Source organism: Dryobates pubescens, chromosome 39 (genome assembly GCF_014839835.1).
Source record: "Dryobates pubescens isolate bDryPub1 chromosome 39, bDryPub1.pri, whole genome shotgun sequence".
Classification (NCBI taxonomy): Eukaryota; Metazoa; Chordata; class Aves; order Piciformes; family Picidae; genus Dryobates; species Dryobates pubescens.
Genome location: NC_071650.1, coordinates 753,083 through 774,610, shown reverse-complemented (window position 1 = coordinate 774,610; position 21,528 = coordinate 753,083). Strand labels below are relative to the sequence as shown.

Below are 21,528 nucleotides of genomic sequence, written 5' to 3'. Positions count from 1 at the left end.
TTGCCTTTTTTTTTTTTCCCTGGTGGCATTTCTTCCAGCTCTGGAGTTTCTTTGAAGGTTGCTGGGCATGACTGGAGTGGGAACAGCTGGATTGGTGGAAAACAAACTGCCTTTATTTTCACCCTGATATTGGGTAGAACACCCCACCCCCGCCCACCCCCCCGGAAAAAGGGTAGGATGAACAAACAGTGCAATGCCCACTGGTGAGCTGAGTGTGGTCAGGCCTCATCCTCCCTATGTCACCCATGGACTAGTGCCAGCAGCGTGGGCAAGACGTGACTCGTGCCCGTCGGTGGGTGAGTGTGGGCTGCGGAGTGTCATGCCCAGGTGGGAGTGAGGTGTGTGTGGGGCTCCCAACATCTCCTCCTCATTCTTCCAGCAGCACAGCCACACCACTGAGGCGCGAGTGGCGGAGCAGACCTCTGTCGTGGGCTTCCCCCAGGCTGGAGCGGGCGCTGCTGCCCCCGGCACAAGTCTCGGCAGGCACCGCGGCTCGCTGCCCGCCGCGCCGGGAGCAGGCGCCGGCAGGATCGCGGCGCTTGGCTTTGGGGCAGCCGAGTTGTGAAACAGCCGCCTGGGTGCCACACGGCTCAAGCCAGAAGGATGCGGGGTGCATGGCTGCTTTGATTTTTATATACTGGGTTTTTGAAAGCAACCCTTTGCTGCTAGAGCACAGCGCTGCGGGTGGCCCGGCGGCCGGTGCCGCGGTGCCCAGAGTCCGGGCTGCCCAGCACAAGCCCGGTGAAGGTCCTGCCTCTCGCCCCACTGGGAGCTGCTTGCCCAAGGCTCCAAAAGCACGTGATGCATTCCTGCCTGTAAGTGAAGGGCCAGGACTTTGGGGGGGGTGGGGAGGGAGAGGGACAGAGTGGGAGAACACTCCCCAGCTTGGGCTGTCACTCGGTTTTGTGCTTGGACCTGAAACCTTTTCTGATCTGTTTGCTGTTATCAGAGTATTTGCTCTAAGTCAGGTCCCTGATTGGAAAGCTTTGCTTTAAACTCCCCTGCATGCAGCAGGGAGCTGTGACAGGTGATAATTTGGATGCCTTTAGTGGTCCTCAGCCACGCAGAGGTGGGCAGAGGCTGGACAGGGTTACTGCTGGCTCTGGTGGCCAGCAGTACTCTGAAGATACAAAGTGGTATGGCTGAGCAGGAATTAAGTTACTAAGGCATGACAATTCCAAATGACAGTGCACGTTTCAGGAGAGGTCCGCACCAACACAACTCATGGCAGCGATTTAGCAAGGTGCAAAGCAAACACCCCTGCAGCCGAACCAGGAGCCCTCGCAGCCGACTGTTTAGGCTTCTCCTGTGCTCACCTCCGACAGCCAGCCACTGCTAATTCCAACACCTGGAGCAGCAATTCATGCACAGAATCGGCTCCAAACCTCTCCTGAATTGGTCACTAATAATAAGAATAATAACATCTGCCAGTGTAAGTCCTGGCTGAGGAACCTGCTCTGCTGGGGAGTTCTTCTTCCACGTCGTGTGGTCGAGCACAGAACACTGTGGGGAAGGAGGGGAGCGAAAATGGTCAAGGGGCTGAAGCCTAGAAAATATATACCTATTTTCAGCTAAAACCCCAGTCAACACTTTTTGTCTTTCTTCCTTTCTTTCTTTCTTTCTTTCTTTCTTTCTTCCTTTCTTTCTTTCTTTCTTTCTTTCTTTCTTTCTTTCTTTCTTTCTTTCTTTCTTTCTTTCTTTCTTTCTTTCTTTCTTTCTTTCTTTCTTTCTTTCTTTCTTTCTTTCTTTCTTTCTTTCTTTCTTTCTTTCTTTCTTTCTTTCTTTCTTTCTTTCTTTCTTTCTTTCTTTCCTTCTTTCTTTCTTTCTTTCCTTCTTTCCTTCTTTCTTTCCTTCTTTCTTTTCTTTCTTTCTTTCTTTCTTTCTTTCTTTCTTTCTTTCTTTCTTTCTTTCTTTCTTTCTTTCTTTTCTTTCTTTCTTTCTTTCTTTCTTTCTTTCTTTCTTTCTTTCTTTCTTTCTTTCTTTCTTTCTTTCTTTCTTTCTCCTTTCTTCCTTCCTTCCTTCCTTCCTTCCTCTTTCTTTCTTTCTGTCTTTCTTTCTTTTTTTTTCTTTTTCTTTCTTTTTTCTTCCTTCCTTGCTTCCTTCCTCCTTTCTTTCTTTTCTTTTTTAAAATCTCTTTTCTTTTCTTTTCTCTTTTCTTTTCTTTTCTTTTTTCTTTTCTTTTCTTTTCTTTTCTTTTCTTTTCTTTTCTTTTCTTTTCTTTTCTTTTCTTTTCTTTTCTTTTCTTTTCTTTTCTTTTCTTTTCTTTTCTTTTCTTTTCTTTCTTCTTTTTTTTTTTTTTTTAATCGCAGGACAAGACTTTTCCAAGGAACCCACGAGGGGGTTTCATTGTTATTATAATTTATTATTATTATTTTTAATAAACCCCTCCTGCAATTTTTAGGAAACAGCATTTTGGATCTTATGTACATTTCTAGTATCATTTCCTGTATATTTTTTAAGCTGAAATCCTCTTAGCATGCAAAGTAAATAGATTATGATATACTGAAGGATTAAGAATCACTGTCTGGTGTCAGATTAATCCCTCATATAGACCATCACTTGTACTGACAGAAATATGGCTGCAATTCAGCAGAATCGCTGCGCAGCGGAGCACCGCACCGCAGCGTTGCGGGCAGCAGGAGCGCGGCCGCCAGGCTCCCGCAGCCTGCTCCACAGATTGAATTTAAATCTGTAGCACAGGACAGGCAGAGTCCCCTCCAAGTGCTGCAGGAAGCACAGCCACACCAGGCAGGGCTCTGAGCGCGGAGGGGATGCGGCAGCCTGCTCCGTTTCTAAGCTCTCCTTTATTATTATTCCCCCCACCCACCCCGGCCCTTTGAGTGCGCAAAAACCCCTGCTCAGTGCAGCCCATCTGCTCCTGCTCCCTTCAAGCTGCAGAGCAAAAGAAGTCTCCTTCAGACACAGCCACGGAAAAGTGTGCTGGAACGGGTTGGGAGTTTTTTTCTGGGGCCATCAGAACCAGCAGAAATTCAGCAGGGTTTTGGCTTACAGAGCCAAATATTTTATTTGGGTAAATGCAGAGGGTTTAGTAATAAAAGATTTCCCCCTAGCTCGCGTTGGGGTTTAATTTTATGCTGTGCTTTAATCTCCAGTCCGCTCGTTGTACAAATCCGTCCGTCGTCCAAAACCGACTCCAAGAAGCTCCATCAGCTCTGGGTTGCAACCACACAACGCTTCCCCCCCCAAAACCCCTCAGGCTTAACCCCCGTGCCCTGTGGCAGAGCTCCAAACCTGGTGTCCCTACACACCACGCCTGATCCAGTGGCGGGAAGAAGGACCTGCGAGACGCTCGCTCCTCTCCTCGCCGCCAGGAAAAAAAACCTGGAGGGCTGAAACAGGTTGCATTACCTTCTCAGTGCATTTTCTCCCCGTGGTTTAGAGGAGGCAGATTAAAATCTGGACTCCAGCAGAATGATGCTTAAGAGGCTCCACGTCTTTTCCTTTCTTTCTTTCATTTTTCCCCCCCTCCATTCAAGGCAAAATAATGGTTATTCAACTCAGATGATATATCCAGATATGAAAATTGAGAGCATTCTTGGAGGGGAAAAAAAACACAACACCCAACCAACAACCAACCCTGCTGCCGACTGTGAAAGGCTGCTCCTTCACAGAGGTATCCTGAGTGAAGATTTTATCTGCTGCTATCTCAATAGGACGGTTTTCAGAGCCTGAAGTGGAAATTCAAATCTGCTTCCCAGTGAAGATTGTTAAAATATATAATGCACGGAGAAGGACAGACTTTCTCCCGAGAAGGTCTGGGATTCATCCCAGCACCCCCAGCCCGGGGCAGAGTCCTCAATGGGGATCGGCAGCTTTTTTGCTGGCTCTGAACGAGGTGATGGAGATGCCATCGCGCTGCCCTGCACGAACAAAGGCAGGGCAGCTGGTGCACGGATGTGCTCACGGTAACTCAGAAATCATTTAGAGGTCTAAGGGCAGAGTATTTTCTAAGCCTGGCGTTTTGTCTTCTGCTAGCAGAAGCGATGGGATCCAGGATTAGATGGAAGTTCGCTGAAGGACTTTCTGTGAACTTCACCACCTCGGTGACGTTTCCCCTCCCTCGCCTTGGCAGCTCAGTCACACCAGCCCGAAGTGCACCACTTTGAGAGCCCCGCTGTCTCCGGGCTCCTGCAGAGAGAAAGACAGGCAGGATCAGGCAGGCTGCGGGGATGAGCAATGGGAACACGGGTATCAGAAACACCATCCCAGCCTAGGGAGAAGAGACAACTGCAGACACTGGCCCTATTTGGCCTGGGAATGGAGGATGCATCCCTAAAGCAGTGGCCTTGTGGTTCAAGGTAAGATATCTCTCCTAGCTTTAAGCCCCTTTGCAACCTGCCTTCTCCGCTGCTTTTGGGGGGAACCAGGGGCTGCATCTGCAGCAACCATTCGTGGTGTCCCCTGCAGCGGACGTGGGGTTGGGAGCTGAGGCTCCTACCTGCTTTTGAGCCCCCTTCCCTGGCACCGGGAAGCTGTGACAAGAGCTACTGGCAGAAGTGACAGGTCCAGATTTTTGTTACCTGCCCAGGAAAACACCGTGTGAGCGCCACAAGGCTGGGCTGGCGCCAGCGGATGGCGAGCCACGTTCCCACGGTGACGCGGGGCCGGAGGTCTGCATTCCGCGCACAATGCAAACAGCCGACTCCGGCACGAATCCCCACTCCTCTTTCTGCCCCTGCAGGATGGAAACCCCCTGGCTTGGCAGAGGACAGGATGCCGCGGGGAGCAGCCGTGCCACAAGGAGAGGTTATTTCCTAACGCGGGCTAGCGTGCCGCGAAGCGCACGAAACGCTGCTCCTTGGAAAGTGCCGCAGCCTGGTGAGTCACTGCTTTCTTTTGACTTACAGATGAGTAGCCGTCCCTTCACATGATAAAAACCAACTAGGTGTGGAGCTGAAAACAAAGGGAAATGTGTGTTTATCCTGTCTCAGAAGGCTGGCGTGGGAAGGGGGGTGGGTTGAGCCCCAGGAGGTGGCCATCAGGGCTGTGCCAGGCTGCCGGAGCGGTGCCGAGGGACTCATGTGAGCGACTTACTGCTCCTTGACTTGAGGAAAGAGGGAAAAAAAAAAAGAAAGAAAAAAAATCCCTTAACGACTCCTGCAGCTTGGTAAGGAACCTTTACAGAGCAGCAGCTCCATCTCATGGCATGTGTATTTCACCACAGAGATAGAGATCACCGTCTGAGACAGCATTCCAGTGCACAGCCTCCCTGCTTCAGAGCCCGGGGAGCGGCTGAAGTGCCACACTCAAGATGATGAGAGCCACACAGACGCTGAGTTTGGCTTCCAGCCCCTCGCTTGGCACGTCCCTTGCAGGGAGATGTCTGGGCAGGTGGCTCTGCCACAGTATGACCACCTGTTACTCACTGGAGGCATTCTGAAGATGACAAGAAGGCATGTATGACATCCCGTCTGAACCAGCACTTGCATCCCAGACTCCATTGGGTTGTTCCAGTATTGAAACTCCAAGCTTCACTGCTGAGACTGCTGCTAAGCCAGTTGTCTTTGAGGAGGTTATGAGTTGCCTTACTCACCAGGAGCTGCCATGGGGTGGGCAGTGGGAGAGGAGGTTGTAGCGAGGTGGGGGTCGGTGTGTTTCACCAAGTGATAGGACAAGAGCAAATGGCTTTGGGTTGCACCAGGGGAGGTTTGGTTGGAGATTAGGAAGAATTTCTTCTCTGAAAGGATTCTCAGGCTCTGGAACAGGCTGTCCAAGGAGGTGGTGGAGTCCCCATCCCTAGAGATATGTAAGAGTCATGTAGGTGTAGTGCTTAGGGACATGGTTTAGCCAAGGACTTGTCAGCATCAGGTTAATGATTGGACTCAATGATCTTAAAGGTCATCTTCAGTTGACAACTAAAGTTGGCGACTGTGAGTCTGTTTGTGTCTTGGGTTTTGGGGTGGCTGCAAGCCTTCTGTGGGCTCTCCTTGCTCTCCAACAGCACTTGTTGGAGGCTCCAAAAATTATAATTATTTTTAGTTTTTTCCCCCAGAGGAGCCCCAGCAGTACAGCCTTGAGGAGCCCCAGCAGTAAAGCTTTGAGGAGCCCCAGCAGTACAGCCTTGAGGAGCCCCAGCAGTAGAGCTTTGAGGAGCCCCAGCAGTAAAGCTTTGAGGAGCCCCAGCAGCACAGCCTTGAGGAGCCCCAGCAGTAAAGCTTTGAGGAGCCCCAGCAGTACAGCCTTGAGGAGCCCCAGCAGTAAAGCTTTGAGGAGCCCCAGCAGTACAGCCTTGAGGAGCCCCAGCAGTAAAGCTTTGAGGAGCCCCAGCAGCACAGCCTTGAGGAGCCCCAGCAGTAAAGCTTTGAGGAGCCCCAGCAGTACAGCCTTGAGGAGCCCCAGCAGTAAAGCTTTGAGGAGCCCCAGCAGTACAGCCTTGAGGAGCCCCAGCAGTAAAGCTTTGAGGAGCCCCAGCAGTACAGCCTTGAGGAGCCCCAGCAGTAAAGCTTTGAGGAGCCCCAGCAGTAAAGCTTTGAGGAGCCCCAGCAGTACAGCCTTGAGGAGCCCCAGCAGTAAAGCCTTGAGGAGCATCAGTGGCTGAAGCCAAGGGCTGTCGTGGTAGGTCTCTTTTGTTCAAGGCTCAGGGTCCTGAGTACATCACACAGGTATCTGACCCAGGATTTCAGATTTATGATTCGTGCCTCTGTCTAGGGAGAGGTTAGAGCAGCTCTCATTCTGCATCAACCCAGCTCTGCAGACCCACCCTGCAGCTCTTGGGGGCTTTGCAGTACCTTTACAAATCTTATTTTCAGCCCTCTCTGGCCACACTGCAGCAGAGTTGTGTGGGAGGTCTGTGATGTGGCATCAAGCTTGTAGAGGTGTTTAATGCTAACCAAAGGCTGAAAAGCAATCGTGACTGGAAGCCTCTTCTGACATCTTGCACCTTTTCTGATGTGGCACCCCGGCAATAAAAGAAGCTGCAATCGTTTGACAAGAGTTGATGTTCACACTGCGGGAAGAGGGCTGTCCAGGAACAGGGGAAGCTGACACCACAGTGCTACTGCCCATGGGAAAAAGCAGCTAGTCATCCAGAGAAGGGCAACATGACTACCCTGACAGGAGAGCATCCACCTGTGCCCTGGAGAGCTCAGCTGCTGGGGCTCTGCATGGTAATGATGCGGTGTGGCTCTGGCAGGTGAGGGCAGGAGCAGCAGGGGAAGGCACACCCTGTAATTGAAAAGCCACAAAGTCATCGCAGACCTGCAGGGATGTAGCAGGATGGAGGCAGTGGTTTACTTGGTCTCCCCAGGTCTGAGACACAAAGGAGGCATCCCTTTAGTCTCCTGGAGCATTACAAACTCTTCCCCGTGCAGCCATGTCGCTCCCAGGAGGCTACACTTTTGTCTCCTGGGGAATGTTCTCAAGGGCATGATGGAGGTGGGAAAGGGTGAGAGTGTGAGGGAGGAACAAAGGAAGGAGGTGCAGGGCATTCTCTTAAATCACCTGCTTTTTTCAGATGAAGCCTTCCTGATTGCAGGCTGCAGGAATGGTTATGTGGAAGGACGTGCCTGTTGTTAGGAGCTCCCTCTCACTGGAAATGCCTTGTGTCCCTGGCAGAGTGTCACAAGAAACCTTTCAGGCTGACAGGTACTTAGATGGGTGATAGTATTTTAAAACAACCACTTGGTAGCTGGAAGGCACCACTGGCTTCAGCATCTCCACCTGCCATAAAGCACAGAAGTGACAGAGCAGCTCCAAAGGGTCATCTTTGTACCAAGGTTGGAGACCAGGGTTTTGGAGGCTTGTTTTTGCTTATCGCAGGCTGGATGCTACTAAACGGAGACTCTTTGAACCAGCCTAAGCAGTTTGCTCAAGATTATCCAATCTCAGAGTAGCACAGCCCAAGAGGGACCTCTGGACAGCACCCTGCTCAAAGCAGCAAGGCTAGGTCTTGAGCATCATGGCCCTCGAGGCTTCCCCCATCCCATCGCCAGCCTTGCCTGGAAGCCAGGACTGAACATGAACATCAAATCCTGACCCCATTCAGCACCGCAGAAGGGATGATCACTTCTCATTTGCTTCACCCCTGTGTCTTGCAGAACCATACCCAACCAAGACATGCACAGGGAAAGAAAAGCTGAAGCTTATCCTCGTTCCTCTGGCAACCACCTGTGCTGTCCTCACCTTTGTCCCCACCCCACTGATGGGATCCTCTGAGCACTGCTGGTCCCAAACCAGCTTGGCAAAGCCACAGAGTCTGCATTGCATCCTACCCTGCAGCAGGGACACACTTGTACCATGCTAGTGCAAAGCTGCTAGCACTGCTGGAGGACGTGCAGGTGGCCCCCATGGTCCCAAGGCAGCACAGTCTTGCCTCTGAGCTGCCTTTTAGAATCACAGAAACAGAGAATTGTTCTGTCTGGAAAAGCCCTCTCAGATCCTCCAGCCCAACCATTCTCTAACCCTACCAAGTCTGGGGCTAAGCCATGGCCCTCAGCACCACATCTGCCTCTTTCAAACACCTCCAGGAATGGGCATTCAACCACCTCCCTGGGCAGCCTGTGCCAGGCTTTGAGAATCCTTCCTCAGTCAAGAATGTTGTTCTGCTCACCTAAACCTTCCCTGGTGCAATTTGAGGCCATTTCCTCTTGTCCTGTCACTTGTTAGTAAGGCTTAGAAAGCCATCCCCCTGCCCCAGCCTCCTGTGGGGTGTCTGCCTGCTGCAGGATGAGTGCTTTCCTCCACAAAACAAACCTTGTCCAATGGCTTGCTTGTTGTTTGGCTGTGTGACAGCCAGCTGCTCTGGCAGGTGACTGGGAACATTTTGTTGCATGATCTTCAGTTTCAGGGAGGAGAAGCTTCCTCATAGCTAAGCATGGCAGCAAGCAAGGAAGATGTGCGTTACGATGCACCTACAGCAGACAGGGTTCACCGCTGGGGCCTCCGTGGCCATTTGCACTGGGGTCAGTTTATCTCTGGCTCCAGCCTTTCACCGATGAACTGGTGAAGGGGGCAAAGAAAATCCTCCAGCTCATAGCCACAGAGATGTTCCTGCAGAATTGACTGTGCAAGGAGGGCTGGGTTTTGGGTGTGCTCCCCTTGTGTGGCACTGAGCCCGGTATTGTGAGGGCTCCCTCTGAAGCAACGTGCCAGAAGTGGTGGTGGAGGGACTCCAGCCTCAGGGAGCAGGAGGGTGAAAGTGGGACCTTGGGGACAGGCTGTCCATCAAATGCTGGCACTGACACAACAGGCTGGTGGTGGTGTCCAAGTGTAGAGCTGCTGCTGCTGCTGGTAGGTTTGGGCTGGATCTGGGACAGGTTGACCGAAAGCCACAGGGTGATCCATCTAGATGCAGCTGCTCTGATTTGCTGGGTGCTGGTTCCTGCATTGATACCCAGCTGCTGTAAGACTCCTGACTTTCCACCTGCCACTAAAAGTCAGGACAGAAGGGTGCTGGAAATGTGTTCCAGAAGTGCAAAGTTAGTGTGTGGTTGGTTTTGCTAACAAGAAAAAAGAAGTGGTGTGCACAAGAGGCTCCCCCGTAGCCAGCAAGGCCTTTCCCTCTGCAGCCCACACGCTCACACCAGAGCTGCTGCCTCCCTGCCTTCCCTCTGTCCTCTGAGGAACAGAGCAGCTCAGCATGGATGGAGGTGCCCCACTTTCCTCTGCACAAGCAGCTCTGCCATGTGTGGTGAAATCAGGGCACCTCCAGCCGGGGTCAGAGAGGTCACACTTTGAACCACCAGCTTTTAGTAAGGGTGACTGCTGAGCTGCAGGAACCTTTGGGAACCAAAGGATGCTTTAACCCCTCCCTTGTGCAAACCCTTAATGATGTGATGCCGAAGCTTTCTTCTTTGCATCCCTCTCATTAGCCTCTACATTTGTGCTCCTGGATTTTATTGTGATGGTCCAGAGCTCTCCAACGAAGTTCTCAGTTTAGTAATCCAACTGCTTACGTGAGGGAGAGGAGCACCTTCCACACAGCTCGGGGAAAGAGCTCCCCAGCTACAAACCCAGGAATCCCACCAATGTCTCCAATCTCCAGACCATCACTGCTGCTATGCTCTACATTGTCTCCCCAGGCCACCAAAGCCATCGAAAGGCCACCAAAGACATCCTTTGAGGAGAAGGATTTCCTGGCAGCCCAACCTGACCCCGGTGTGGCAAACTCTGTCACCTCCTGCCCAGCCTTTCCCCATCCTCCACCCAGCGCAAATGCGCAGGGGCCCGCGGGAGGCTGCAGAGGTGGGGCCGGCTCCTGTTGTTCTCCAGCGCTTCGGGACTGGTAGAGCAGCTCTTGGAGCATGATTTTACTTGGCACAGGTTGGTTTTGTAACGAAAGAAATAAATAAAGTGCCATCCTGCTCTGCTGGGAGGCTGCAGCGCTTCCTTGCTGGGTTTCTTTTTTCCCCCCTCTCTTGCAATGATGTGTTTGTACCAAGGCCAAACATTGAATACTTTCAAGAAGAACTGTAACTGGGAGGAGGCTGACAGACAGGCTCCCTTGTGCTTCCAGCCATGCTGCCACAAGACAGCTTTTTGTTATTTTGCTTCTGTGTTGTTTAATTTCTTTTTAATTATTTGATGTTAGATTTTATTCGGTTTATATTTCGTTTAATTTGTATTCTTTTATTTCATGTTGTTATGTTATGATTTTATCTTATTTTACTGAATTCTTTAATCTCCTTCCTGTGTTTGAGTCTTTCCTGATTTTACTTGGTTATTTTTGTTTCACTTTCCTTGAATTTCTTCCCTTAAAGTAGAACGCAAGGAGTGCCTCTGTGCTGCTGACTCATCAGCACTGGAGTCAGGCTCGCCCTGTGTATGCCTTCTTGGGGCACCAAACCAGGCTAGGAGTCAATGTCCCCCCTCCAGGAGACACAGCTGAAGGATTTGGGGGATGGGGTAGAGTCTCCTTGCTCACATGGAGATTTTCTTCCCTGCCCGCAATGAGCTTCTTGCAGGCTGGAAGAGCAGGAGTGCTTGAGCCAGCGCGGGAGAGGGAGGAGGACAGAAGACTGGAGGCTGCTGGTGGGGGAAGGGCTGGCCCACCTCTTTTGGCAGCACCTTGCACTGAAATCAGCTTGAAGTGATCATGAAACCATAGGGCAGGGTTTGACTCCTCTTTGCTGTGGTCTTGCTCTTGGAAGCGCCGGTAGGAACACCGGCTAGCTTCTGTAGGCTCAACACGGACGGAGGACACTAAGCTCTTTCTTAGGTCCCATCCAAAAGGCTTTGGATAGCAGTAACAGCAACAACGACAACACTAAACAATCATAATAACAACAAGAACAATTTTTGACCTCTCTGTGCTACACTCAGCCCAAAGGGGCAGCGGAAGCCCTGCTCCAGCAGCGTGCTGGAGGAGCTTGTCTAACAATTTCAGCGAGAGCCCTGCAGGCAGGCAGCTTGCAGGGACAGGCTCGGGGAGTTGCAGGAAGCGGCAAAATAGAGTAAATAATAACAAGCAGAAATAAAGAGAGAAATCAGAAATGCATTACCTGCTCCAGAGGAACTGCTCTCAAATTTCCTTCAAAAGAAAAGACACACACACACAAAAAAAAAAACACAAGAAAAGGAGATGGCAGCGTTATTGACATTCCCTTTGACTTGCTGAAAACCCAAACAAACAGGGCTAGGGTGTTGGGTAACTCTTTCGCTTTTTTGATAGGACACAGCTATTTTATATCCTGTCATTCAGTGGCTGAATTAAAATATGTAATATCTGCAAGTTCCCACATGCAGGACACGTCTATGCCCTCAAACGCTGCACCAAGTTAAAGCAGCTGCGATTTGTGCGGGCAGGGCACCGTGGAGACGCGCGGCCAGCGCCGCCTCGGGCGTCTCACAGGGTCCCAGCTCCTTTGGGGAGCTGCTGCAGTGGGGTGCAGGCCCTGTGACAGAGCTGTGGCCACAGCACACCACCTCTCTGCGTGTAGTGGGGGTAGCTGTGGGGTGGTTTGGGCTGCCTGCTGCCTACTCGTCTTGTGTCTCGGGAGGGTTTTGCAGCCCCGTGTGCTGTCGGGTTGCTGCTGGAGGTGCTCGAGGATGAGGCTTCATGTTACAGCTTGAGCTGAATTAACAGCTGCCAACATCAAAAAGAAGTCCTGCTGCAGGCAGTGTGCTTCTGCCCTTCACTTGGGGCTGTCTGTGGTGTCCTCTGATCCCCAGGCAAGGCAGTTTGGTTCAGGGGATGGACAAAAGGCCACAGGAAAGAGAAAAAGATGGATTTTTTTTGGTTGAGTTAACATGCTGGTAGCTCCCTGTGTGATCCCATGACTGTGGGTGGCACAGGGCGGTGAGGGAGAAGCAGGATCTCAGGACCTTCCCATTTTGATGATGGCAATCTGCCGGTTCAGCTTCACTGTAAGGTGGAAGCTGACCAGTGGCTGGTTTGTTTGAAGCTCCCTGTTTCAGTTGTGGCTACAGGAACTGCAGCTACACCTCTGCTTTCTGTGTCAGTGCCCCTGGAGCCTGGCTGGGTTCTTACATACCTGTCAGCACGCTGATGGGACACCTGGACATGGCAGGAGATACAAATCCTCCCCTCACATCTCATTGTGCTGATGCTCTAACATAGCCCTGCCTGGCTGCCTTTACAGGACGACTCTTTAACCATGGCCTTCTCATGCTGGCCTGTTCCTCTGTTATGCCACTGAACTACTTTGACTCTGCCACGACAGAGAGACCAAATGGTGCTGAAACAAGATGCCCATGTCCATTTGTCCAGGGAGGTGCTGGAGTCACCACCCCTGGAGCTGTTCAAACCCCATGTAGACATGACACTTCAGGCCACGGCTTGGGCGGCACGGCGGTGTTGGGTTGAAGGTTGGATTTGATCTTAAAGGTCTTTCCCAACCAAAACGATTCCATGATTGTGTTTCCTCCAGAACCTCCTGCAGAAGTAGCATGAAGCACAGCTTCACAAGCTAGGTAAGAGGTGAGGCTCTGCTGCTGGCCCTTGCACGCTGAGTAGCAGAGCAGTGACGACTAAAGGGAATAAACACCTTGTGAAGCTGTGAGCAGGCTCAGGGGATTCACACCACCGCTGGCTTCACTCTCCATCGCAAGAGCCAGCAGCCGAGCCCTCGTGCCTCTCCCTGCTAGGTATACCCAAGCCAAGCCCCCACCCCTTATTTTGCTTCTTAGATCCACACTCTCTTTCAAGAGATCCCTCACCATGGTTTCTAGCTGTGTCTCCCTCACATACATTGGAAACAGAGTCGCTTGCCTACCTTCCTGGCTGCTGGGAAAGGGTTTTCCCTTCGGGGAGGCAGCACGGCCATCGCCTCTGGGCTCGGTGTCCTCCAGGTGTCTGTGGCTGCTGGGTCTTTGAAAACAAAACAGAAGTGATAGAAGGGGAGGGTGCAAGGTCTGAGGGGTTGGGGAGACACTGCACAGCAGGGCAAAGCTGTTGTGTTTGCTTTCTGTCTTTCCCGTGTCATTCCCTGGCTAGGAACTGTAGCTCCCTTTATCGGGTGCCAGTGTGTTTGTTGACTGAGTGTCACCGAGATCGTTCGCTTGGCTATGCAGCCGCTGCAGCACCGTCCTGTCATTTAAAGCCACGGCATAAGGCTGGTGGGTTTTTGTAGGTTTTGGAGCTATTAAAGCAGGACAGGCTGGGGACGTGCAGCACACACTGGGTTTTGGAGCTATTAAAGCAGGACAGGCTGGGGATGTGCAGCACACACTGGGTTTTGGAGCTATTAAAGCAGGACAGGCTGGGGACGTGCAGCACACACGGTGCCTGCCCCTGCGGCAGCCCTGTGCGGAGGGTGGACGCCAGCAGAAGAGGATGTCAGACCCAAATGGGGCTCAGCCCTGTCCTCACACCACCTCCATCAATGAAACCCAAGTTTTGAAGGAGCTGCTGGGAAGGAAAACACCAGCTGTGCGCTAGGGAGATAGAGGGGGGAAGCTCCTTTCGTTTGTTGTTTGGTTTTTGTTTTGTTCTGTAGGTTTCTTCGCTCCTCCTGCTCCTGCTGCTCATGCAGGCATGTGGGAAGGCAACCCAGGGGCAAAGCAGTGGAACTGGACATGTGCAGGTCACCTTGTGCCTCCTCGGTGTGAGGATTCTCTACTCATCCTGCTGGTCACAAACTGCCAAGTGCCTGGCAAAGCCCAAGGGAGCGTTGCCTTTGGCAAGAACAAGTCAAAGAGAGAAAAACCTCTCATGCCTGGCCGACTGGGAGTCCCTCTAGGGAGGATGTTGATCGTTTGAGTGGGCTTTCCTCCCCCATGGACGTGGTTCTGCTTGACCCAGTGTTTTATTCGGGGGTGGCTTTCAGATACGGCAGCAGTGTGGGGTTGAGAATGAAACTGCGCCTGCTTCTGTGCAGCACCCAGCCTGATCACCACCACCGTGTGGAGTCTGCCTCAGCTGTGGGGACACCAATCACACACTGCAGGCAGGTACAGTCCTTTACTACTGCTGAGAACATAATTAAAGGACAAGCTCAGATTTTCCCTGTGCCTTTGTCTTGGCTGGTCGGGCGACAGCTACGCAAGCAGCTGGGCATCTGCAGAGCAGCGAAAAGCGACTCTCGTCAGCTTCCCCGAGACGTTTTTAAGCTGCAGCAATGCAACAGGCCCATCAGGCTAAGCTTTATTGGTTCAGCAAAAGACACCAAGAAACTTCACTGGAGACCAGATTATGCTGGTTGCAAAAGGGGAGGGACTCTTCTGCTCTTCGACCCCATTATCTCCTCCGGAGCGTCTTGATCAGCTCTCTCACACGCGGCCTCGGATTCCGCCCAGACCTGCAAATCGCTTTTTTGGCTGCCAAATTGCCATAACCCTTCTCTGTTTTTGTGTTTTAAAAGAGCTTAAACCCCTCCATCCTCTTTGGACGTGCCTTTAAAACTGACCAGTGCTGGGAGGATTGTGTGTCTATCCGAAGGCTTAGGAGAAGACGTTACTTCTACCGAGCTTCTACTTTTATAGTCAACAGACATGAAAAGCCCAGCGGGGATAAAAGGAACTTAACCAGTTCTGTCTAATGCATATAAATCTACCTAAGAGCTCAAGGCACTGGAAGTACTCAACGTGCCACACTGATCTGAGTCTAAAATAGAGAAATGGGTCTCCAGCCCACATGCCACATGTCCCATTTCCATGCCAAGTTAATATGAATTAAGAGTCTGAGATGAATAAACAAGGTCAGCCTGGGTTGGGCCAAGCTGAATCAATGCAAAATAATTGTCAGTATTTTCTGTCAGCGAGGCTGGTTTATCTTGGCTCACGCTCCTCGGTGCTATAGATGATCAAATGTTTTCAGTGGAACCCTTGGCAGGCATGTTATTGATTTTCCTTTGTTTTCTGAATGCTGGAAAAATTTCCATCAAGTGTCTGGGCTGCTCATGTGATGAAGCCAAATTGCTTTCTCAAACTTTGCTTTCTTCGTGTGGCAGCCATTGGAGGCAGTCAAGAGGACCTTTGTCTGGAGCGGAGAGGCTGCAGGGCACACCGTGCTGCACCTCCAGTGCCCCCAGGCTAGCAAGAGTTAACTTTGTATGTTGAAGGTGCTGTCTGCACGCAGCTGAATGAACCTGCCCACCAGCCCTTTGAAGCTGGTGAGGCATGATCTCAGTTTTACAGATGCAGAAATGGAGAGTGCAACCTCGTGCAGAGCCACCCTGGAGCTCTCAATTCACAGGATCATGGAAAACATCCTGTTGGAAGAGAGCTCCAAGCTCATCCAGGCCAACCCTGCTCCACACAGCACTGCAGGGTCACCACTAAACCATGTCCCTAAGCACCAGGGATGGTGACTGCAGCACTGCCCTGGGCAGACCATTCCAATGGCTGAGAGCCCTTCTAGTGCAGAAACGTGGCACTTGAAGGCATGGTTTAGTTAGTCATGAGATGCTGGGTGATAGGTTGGACTTGATGATCTCTGAGGTCTTTTCTAACCTTGTTGATTCTATGATTTCCTGAGATCCAGCCTGAGCCTGCCCTGGGGCAGCTTGGAACCATTGCCTCTGCTCCTGTCTCTTGCCACCAAGGAGCAAGAGGAGGGGCAAGGACAACCTCCACTCCTTGGTGGACACGGAGGGGAACATAGTAACAAAAGATGAGGAAAAGGCAGAGGTACTTAACACCTTCTTTGCCTCAAATGGGTTGTCTTCTAGACAGCTGGCCTCCTGAGCTGGCAGATGGAGGCAGGGAGCAGTGTAGCTCACCTGTGATCCAGGAAGAAGTAGTTAGAGACCTCCTTAGCTGCTTGGATCCCCACAAGTCCATGGGACCGGATGGGATCCATCCTAGGGTGCTGAGAGAGCTGGCAGATGAGCTGGCCAAGCCTCTCTCCATTATTTTTCAACAGTCCTGGCTCACTGGAGAGGTCCCAGATGACTGGAAGCTGACCAGTGTGATGCCCATCCACAAGAAGGGCCAGTTGGATGAGCCAGGGAATTCCAGAGCTGTCAGCCTGACCTCAGTGCCAGGCAAGATTATGGAACAGGTCATCTTGAGTGCAATCACACAGCACCTACAGCATGGCCAAGGGATCAGGCCCAGCCAGCATGGATTTAGGAAGGGCAGGTCCTGCCTGACCAACCTGATCTCCTTCTATGATCAGGTGACTGCCTGCTGGATGTGGGGAAGAATGTGGATGTAGTCTACCTGGACCTCAGCAAGGCCTTTGACACCGTCCCCCACAGCAAGCTCCTGGCCAAGCTGTCAGCCCATGGCTTGGATGGGAGCACACTGCGATGGGTTAAGAACTGGCTGGAGGCTGAGCCCAGAGAGTGGTGGTGAATGGTGCCACAGCCAGCTGGTGGCCAGGCACTGGTGCTGTCCCCCAGGGATCAGTGCTGGGCCCCATCCTGTTCAATAAATTTATTGATGATCTGGATGAGGGGATGGAGTCCATCCGCAGTAAGTTTGCAGATGACACTGAGCTGGGGGCAGATGTTGACCTGTTAGAGGGTAGGAGAGCTCTGCAGAGGGACCTTGCCAGGCTGGACAGATGGGCAGAGTCCAAGGGCATAAGACTGAACACATCTAAGTGCTCAGTTCTACACATTGGCCACAACAACCCCAGGCAGTGCTACAGGCTGGGGGCAGAGTGGCTGGAGAGCAGCCAGGCAGAAAGGGACCTGGGGGTACTGGTTGACAGCAGCTGAACATGAGCCAGCAGTGTGCCCAGGTGGCCAAGAAAGCCCATGGCATCCTGGCCTGTATCTGGAACAGTGTGGCCAGCAGGAGCAGGGAAGTCATTCTGCCCTGTACTCAGCACTGGTCAGGCCACACCTTGAGTCCTGTGTCCAGTTCAGGGCCCCTCAGTTTAGGAAAGATGTTGAGCTGCTGGAAGGTGTCCAGAGAAGGGCAACAAAGCTGGGGAGGGGTCTGGAGCACAGCCCTGTGAGGAGGCTGAGGGAGCTGGGGTTGCTTAGCCTGGAGAAGAGGAGGCTCAGGGGAGACCTTACTGCTGTCTACAACTACCTGAAGCGAGGTGTAGCCAGGTGGGGGTTGGTCTCTTCTCCCAGGCAACCAGCACCAGAACAAGAGGACACAGTCTCAAGCTGTGCCAGGGGAGGTTTAGACTGGATGTTAGGAAGTTCTTCATAGAAAGAGAGATTGGCCATTGGAATGTGCTGCCCAGGGAGGTGGTGGAGTCACCATCACTGGAGGTGCTTAGGAAGAGACTGGATGGGGTGCTTGGTGCCATGGTTTAGTTGATTAGATGGTGTTGGATGATAGGTTGGACTTGATCTCAAAGGTCTTTTCCAACCTGGTCTGGTCTATTCTATTGTATTCTATTCTATTCAGCAGAGGTTGCCCCTTCCTCACTCCAACCTCCCTTCAGGGAGCTGCAGAGAGCAATGAGGTGTCCCCTCAGCCTCCTCTTCTTCACCTGAACACCCCCAGCTCCCTCAGCCCCTCCTCTAGCCCAGGGGCTCGAGGCCCTTCTCCAGCCTGGCTGCCCTGCTCTGGACAGGCTCCAGCCCCTCAATGTCCTTCCTGCAGTGAGGGTCCTGAGCTGAACACAGCACTCGAGGTGTGGCCTCCCCAGTGCTGAGCAGAGGGGGATGGTCACCTCCTGTCCCTGCTGCCCACCCTGGTTCTGATCCAAACCAGGATGCCATTGGCTTTCTTGGCTACCTGGGCACTGCTGGCTCATGCTCAGCGACTGCCAACCAACAGCCCCAGGTTGCAGAGAAGTAGAAATACTTTGAGGTTTAAGTACAGGAGCAGCAGGGAAGTCTGATGATTAAAATCACTGTGATGATAGCTACTTTTGCCTTCCCTCCTCATCACTTTTATGATTCAATCAGAGCCCTGCACCTGGGGAGGAACAACCCCATGCACCAGTACAGATTAGGGGTTGACCTGCTGGAAAGCAGCTCCATGGAGAAGCACCTTGGAGTCCTGGTGGACAGCAAGTTTCCCATGGGAAGGAATGTGCCCTTGTGGCCAGGATCTTGGGATGCATTAAGAAGAGTGTGGCCAGCAGGTCAAGGGAGGATCTCCTTCCCCCCCTACTCTGCCCTGGTGAGACCTCATCTGGAGTATTGTGTCAAGGTCTGGGTTCCACCTCAACATGAGGAGAAAACTCTTCGGTGTGAGGCTCCTGGTGCCCTGGAGCAGGCTGCCCAGAGAGGTTGTGGAGTCTCCTTCTCTGGGGACTTTCAAAACCAACCTGGCTGTGTTCCTGTATGACCTGCCCTGGGTGATGCTGCTCTGGCAGGGGGTTGGACTGGATGATCTGCCATTCTGTGATTCTGTGGCATTCTAATTAAAACAGTATTTCTGGTTTGAGGAATGGGGACAAGGTAAATGGATAATAAGCTATAAAAACCTCCAGCTCAGCTTCCCACACATCCTGACACTACCAAGACATGCAAGCTATTTAAACCCACAGGGTGACACACTGGTGGGGAGGACATCCAGGCTGCAGGTACCAGTGCCAATGGCAGAGAAGTGAGTAAAGCCATAGCTCTGAGCTGACTCCTCTGTGCTGAAATCTGGTATGGTCACAGGCACTGCATGAGTTGACTCATCCAGAACTGAGAGCCCCCCCTCAGGGAACTGATCAGTTCCTTTAACATGGCACTGAGAGGATCAGGCTGTGTCCTTGGTACTCTGAGAACACCACAGAATGACAGACTGGCAGGGGGTGGAAAGGGACCTCTGGAGAGCATCCAGTCCAACCTCCTACTAGAGCAGGGGCAGCCAGAGTCAGTCACACAGGAACACATCCAGGTGGGTCTGGAATGCCTCCAGAGATGGAGACTCCACAGCCTCTCTGGGCAGCCTGTCCCAGTGCTCTGCCACCCTCACAGGGAAGAATTTGTTCCTCCTGCTCATGTGGCACCTCCTGGGTTCCAGTCTGTGTCCATTGCTCCTTGCCCTGTCCCTGGGCACCACTGGGAAGAGTCTGGCTCCAGCCTCCTGCCCCTCACCCTCCAGCTATTGATCAGCATTGCTGAGCTCCCCCTCAGGCTGCTCCTCTCCAGGCTAAGCAGCCCCAGGGCTCTCAGCCTCTCCTCACAAGATGATGTTCAGTGCCCTCAGCAGCTCAGTGGCTCTCTGCTGGACTCTCTCCAGGAGTTCCTTGTCCTTGTGGAACTGGGGAGCCCAGAACTGGACACAATGCTCCAGATGAGGCCTCAGCAGGGTAAAGGGTGAAGAGAACCTCCCTCAACCTGCTGGCCACACTCTCCTTGATGCACCCCAGCACACCATTGGCCTTTTTGGCCTCAAGAGGACACTGCTGGCTCATGGGGAACTTGTTGTCCACCAGCACTCCCAGGTCCTTTCCCAGAGCTGCTCTCCAGCAGGTCATCCCCAATCTGTACTGATCCATGGGCTGTCCTTCTCCAGAATGTCCATACCTTCTGAAGATATTTGCCTCATTTAGAGGCAGCAAAAGGCTTATGCTGGTCAAAACCTTTCCACAAATAGATAATAAGAGTAACAAATGAGAGGAGGAGAACTGCTGGGCTGTGACATCTCTGACATTTGGGAGAAGGGAATGACAATAGGCAAAGCAAATGTAAGCCAGAGATGAGAGCTTGATCTTGTGAAATGATTCACTGGACTGTGGTACTTTGTTAGAGTGGCAGAATTCATGCAGCAAATAAAAGGCCTCTGTCTGCAGTCCTGTCTTGAAATCTGTATCACCCCAAACTGACCCTGTGTATGTGTGGTTTAGTTTGGGAAGCTGACTGCAGCTCTCTGCTGATGACCACACCACTGCTGCTTAGTCTCAGTCTAAGTTCTATGCTTCCTGACTCCAAGAGAAGCCTTCTCAAAGAAACAAACACTTGAGACTGCTTTCTGAATGACTACTTTGGCTCCTGCCTTTTCTGTCCCTGTCTCCATCCTAGGCTCCAGCTTTCCTTGATAGACAAAGGAGAATGGCAGGGGTTGGAAGGGACCTCTGGAGACCATCTAGTCCAACCACCCTGCTAATGCAGGTACACCCAGATCAGGTGCACAGGAAAGCATCCAAGCAGGTTTGGAAAGCCTCCAGAAAGGGAGACACCACAGGGTCAATGGAAGTGATGTGATAATCATGCAGCCTGAAAACTGATCCATGTCTGCAGATCTCAGGCTCTCTGAAGGGTGTCAGTAACAAGGGTTTTACTAAGCAAGCTCAACAGGAATGTCTTCTGCTAGTCCTCACAGGGCCCTAGCCCAGGGCTTCTGCCTAGGTGTAACTCACAAGATGCACCTCAGCTGTTCTAAAACCAAGCTTCTGTCAAAATGGAAATGCCAAAAAAGCAAGGAGTCTGGGTATGTGATGGAGATGAGCTTCCAGAAACGTGGATGAGAAACAGATTTGAGGCAGTATCTGGGCCTGCCAGGGGTGGCAGAAAGAAATGCAGCAATGTAGGTCAATTGATTTCATGGGTCTGCTGTGACGAGCTGGTACAAAGATATAAAGCCAAGGCAGACAAGATGAGGCTCTGGGAAAGAAGAAAGGGCAGCACTGAACACCCTTGCTGAACATCTGCAAAGTCCTGCCCTGGGGTCTCAGGGAGATGAAGGGACAGGCTCTGCTCACTTGTGCCCTGTGACAGGACAAGGGGCAATGGATATAAACTCCAGCAGAGGAGATTCCACCTCAATATGAGGAGGAACTTCTTTACTGTATGGGTCACAGAGCCCTGGAGCAGGCTGCCCAGAGAGGTTGTGGAGTCTTCTTCTCTGGAGCCTTTCCAGCCCTGTCTGGCTGCGTTCCTGTGTGACCTGTGCTGGATTCTATGGTCCTGCTCTGGCAGGGGGCTTGGACTGGAAGATCTCCAAAGGTCCCTTCCAACCTCTAACCTCCTGTGAGCCTGTGAAAACATTTTAGTTAATTGTCCCTCTACCCTTGCATTTTGTGCAGCAGAGATGCAGGACCTTCCCCTGCCTTACACACCACCTCTGACTGACAGACACACACAAGCTGCCTGTGCCACTCACCTCTGGGAGCAGCTCTGCAGGGGTGGTCTGGTGGCCAGGCTGGGAGCAGCTGAGTGGCACTGTCCTCCACGCTCTGGAGATGGGGCAATGGAAGCTTCAGGAGGTGGGTCTTCCTCATCTGACTGCCCCAGCAGTTCTGTTAAGATGAATCAAGAG

At 52.0% G+C, this 21,528-nt stretch overlaps 1 protein-coding gene across 2 annotated transcripts in view; it reads right to left on the bottom strand.

The window, feature by feature from the left end:
- Window positions 1-3,926: 3,926 nt before the first annotated feature.
- WDPCP (WD repeat containing planar cell polarity effector) overlaps window positions 3,927-21,528 on the bottom strand; it is a 114,827-nt gene continuing 97,225 nt past the window's right edge. Inside the window, exons 13-16 of one of the 2 annotated variants that reach the window (XM_054177265.1) lie at window positions 21,373-21,508; window positions 13,194-13,288; window positions 11,460-11,488; window positions 3,979-4,149 (exon numbers count right to left, since the gene is read on the bottom strand). In XM_054177265.1, the coding sequence (XP_054033240.1) occupies window positions 4,099-4,149; window positions 11,460-11,488; window positions 13,194-13,288; window positions 21,373-21,508 (311 nt within the window). In that variant the 3' untranslated portion in view covers window positions 3,979-4,098. Of the gene's footprint in view, window positions 4,150-11,459; window positions 11,489-13,193; window positions 13,289-21,372; window positions 21,509-21,528 lie in introns of both variants that reach the window. The other variant, XM_054177264.1, reaches the window with a different exon arrangement.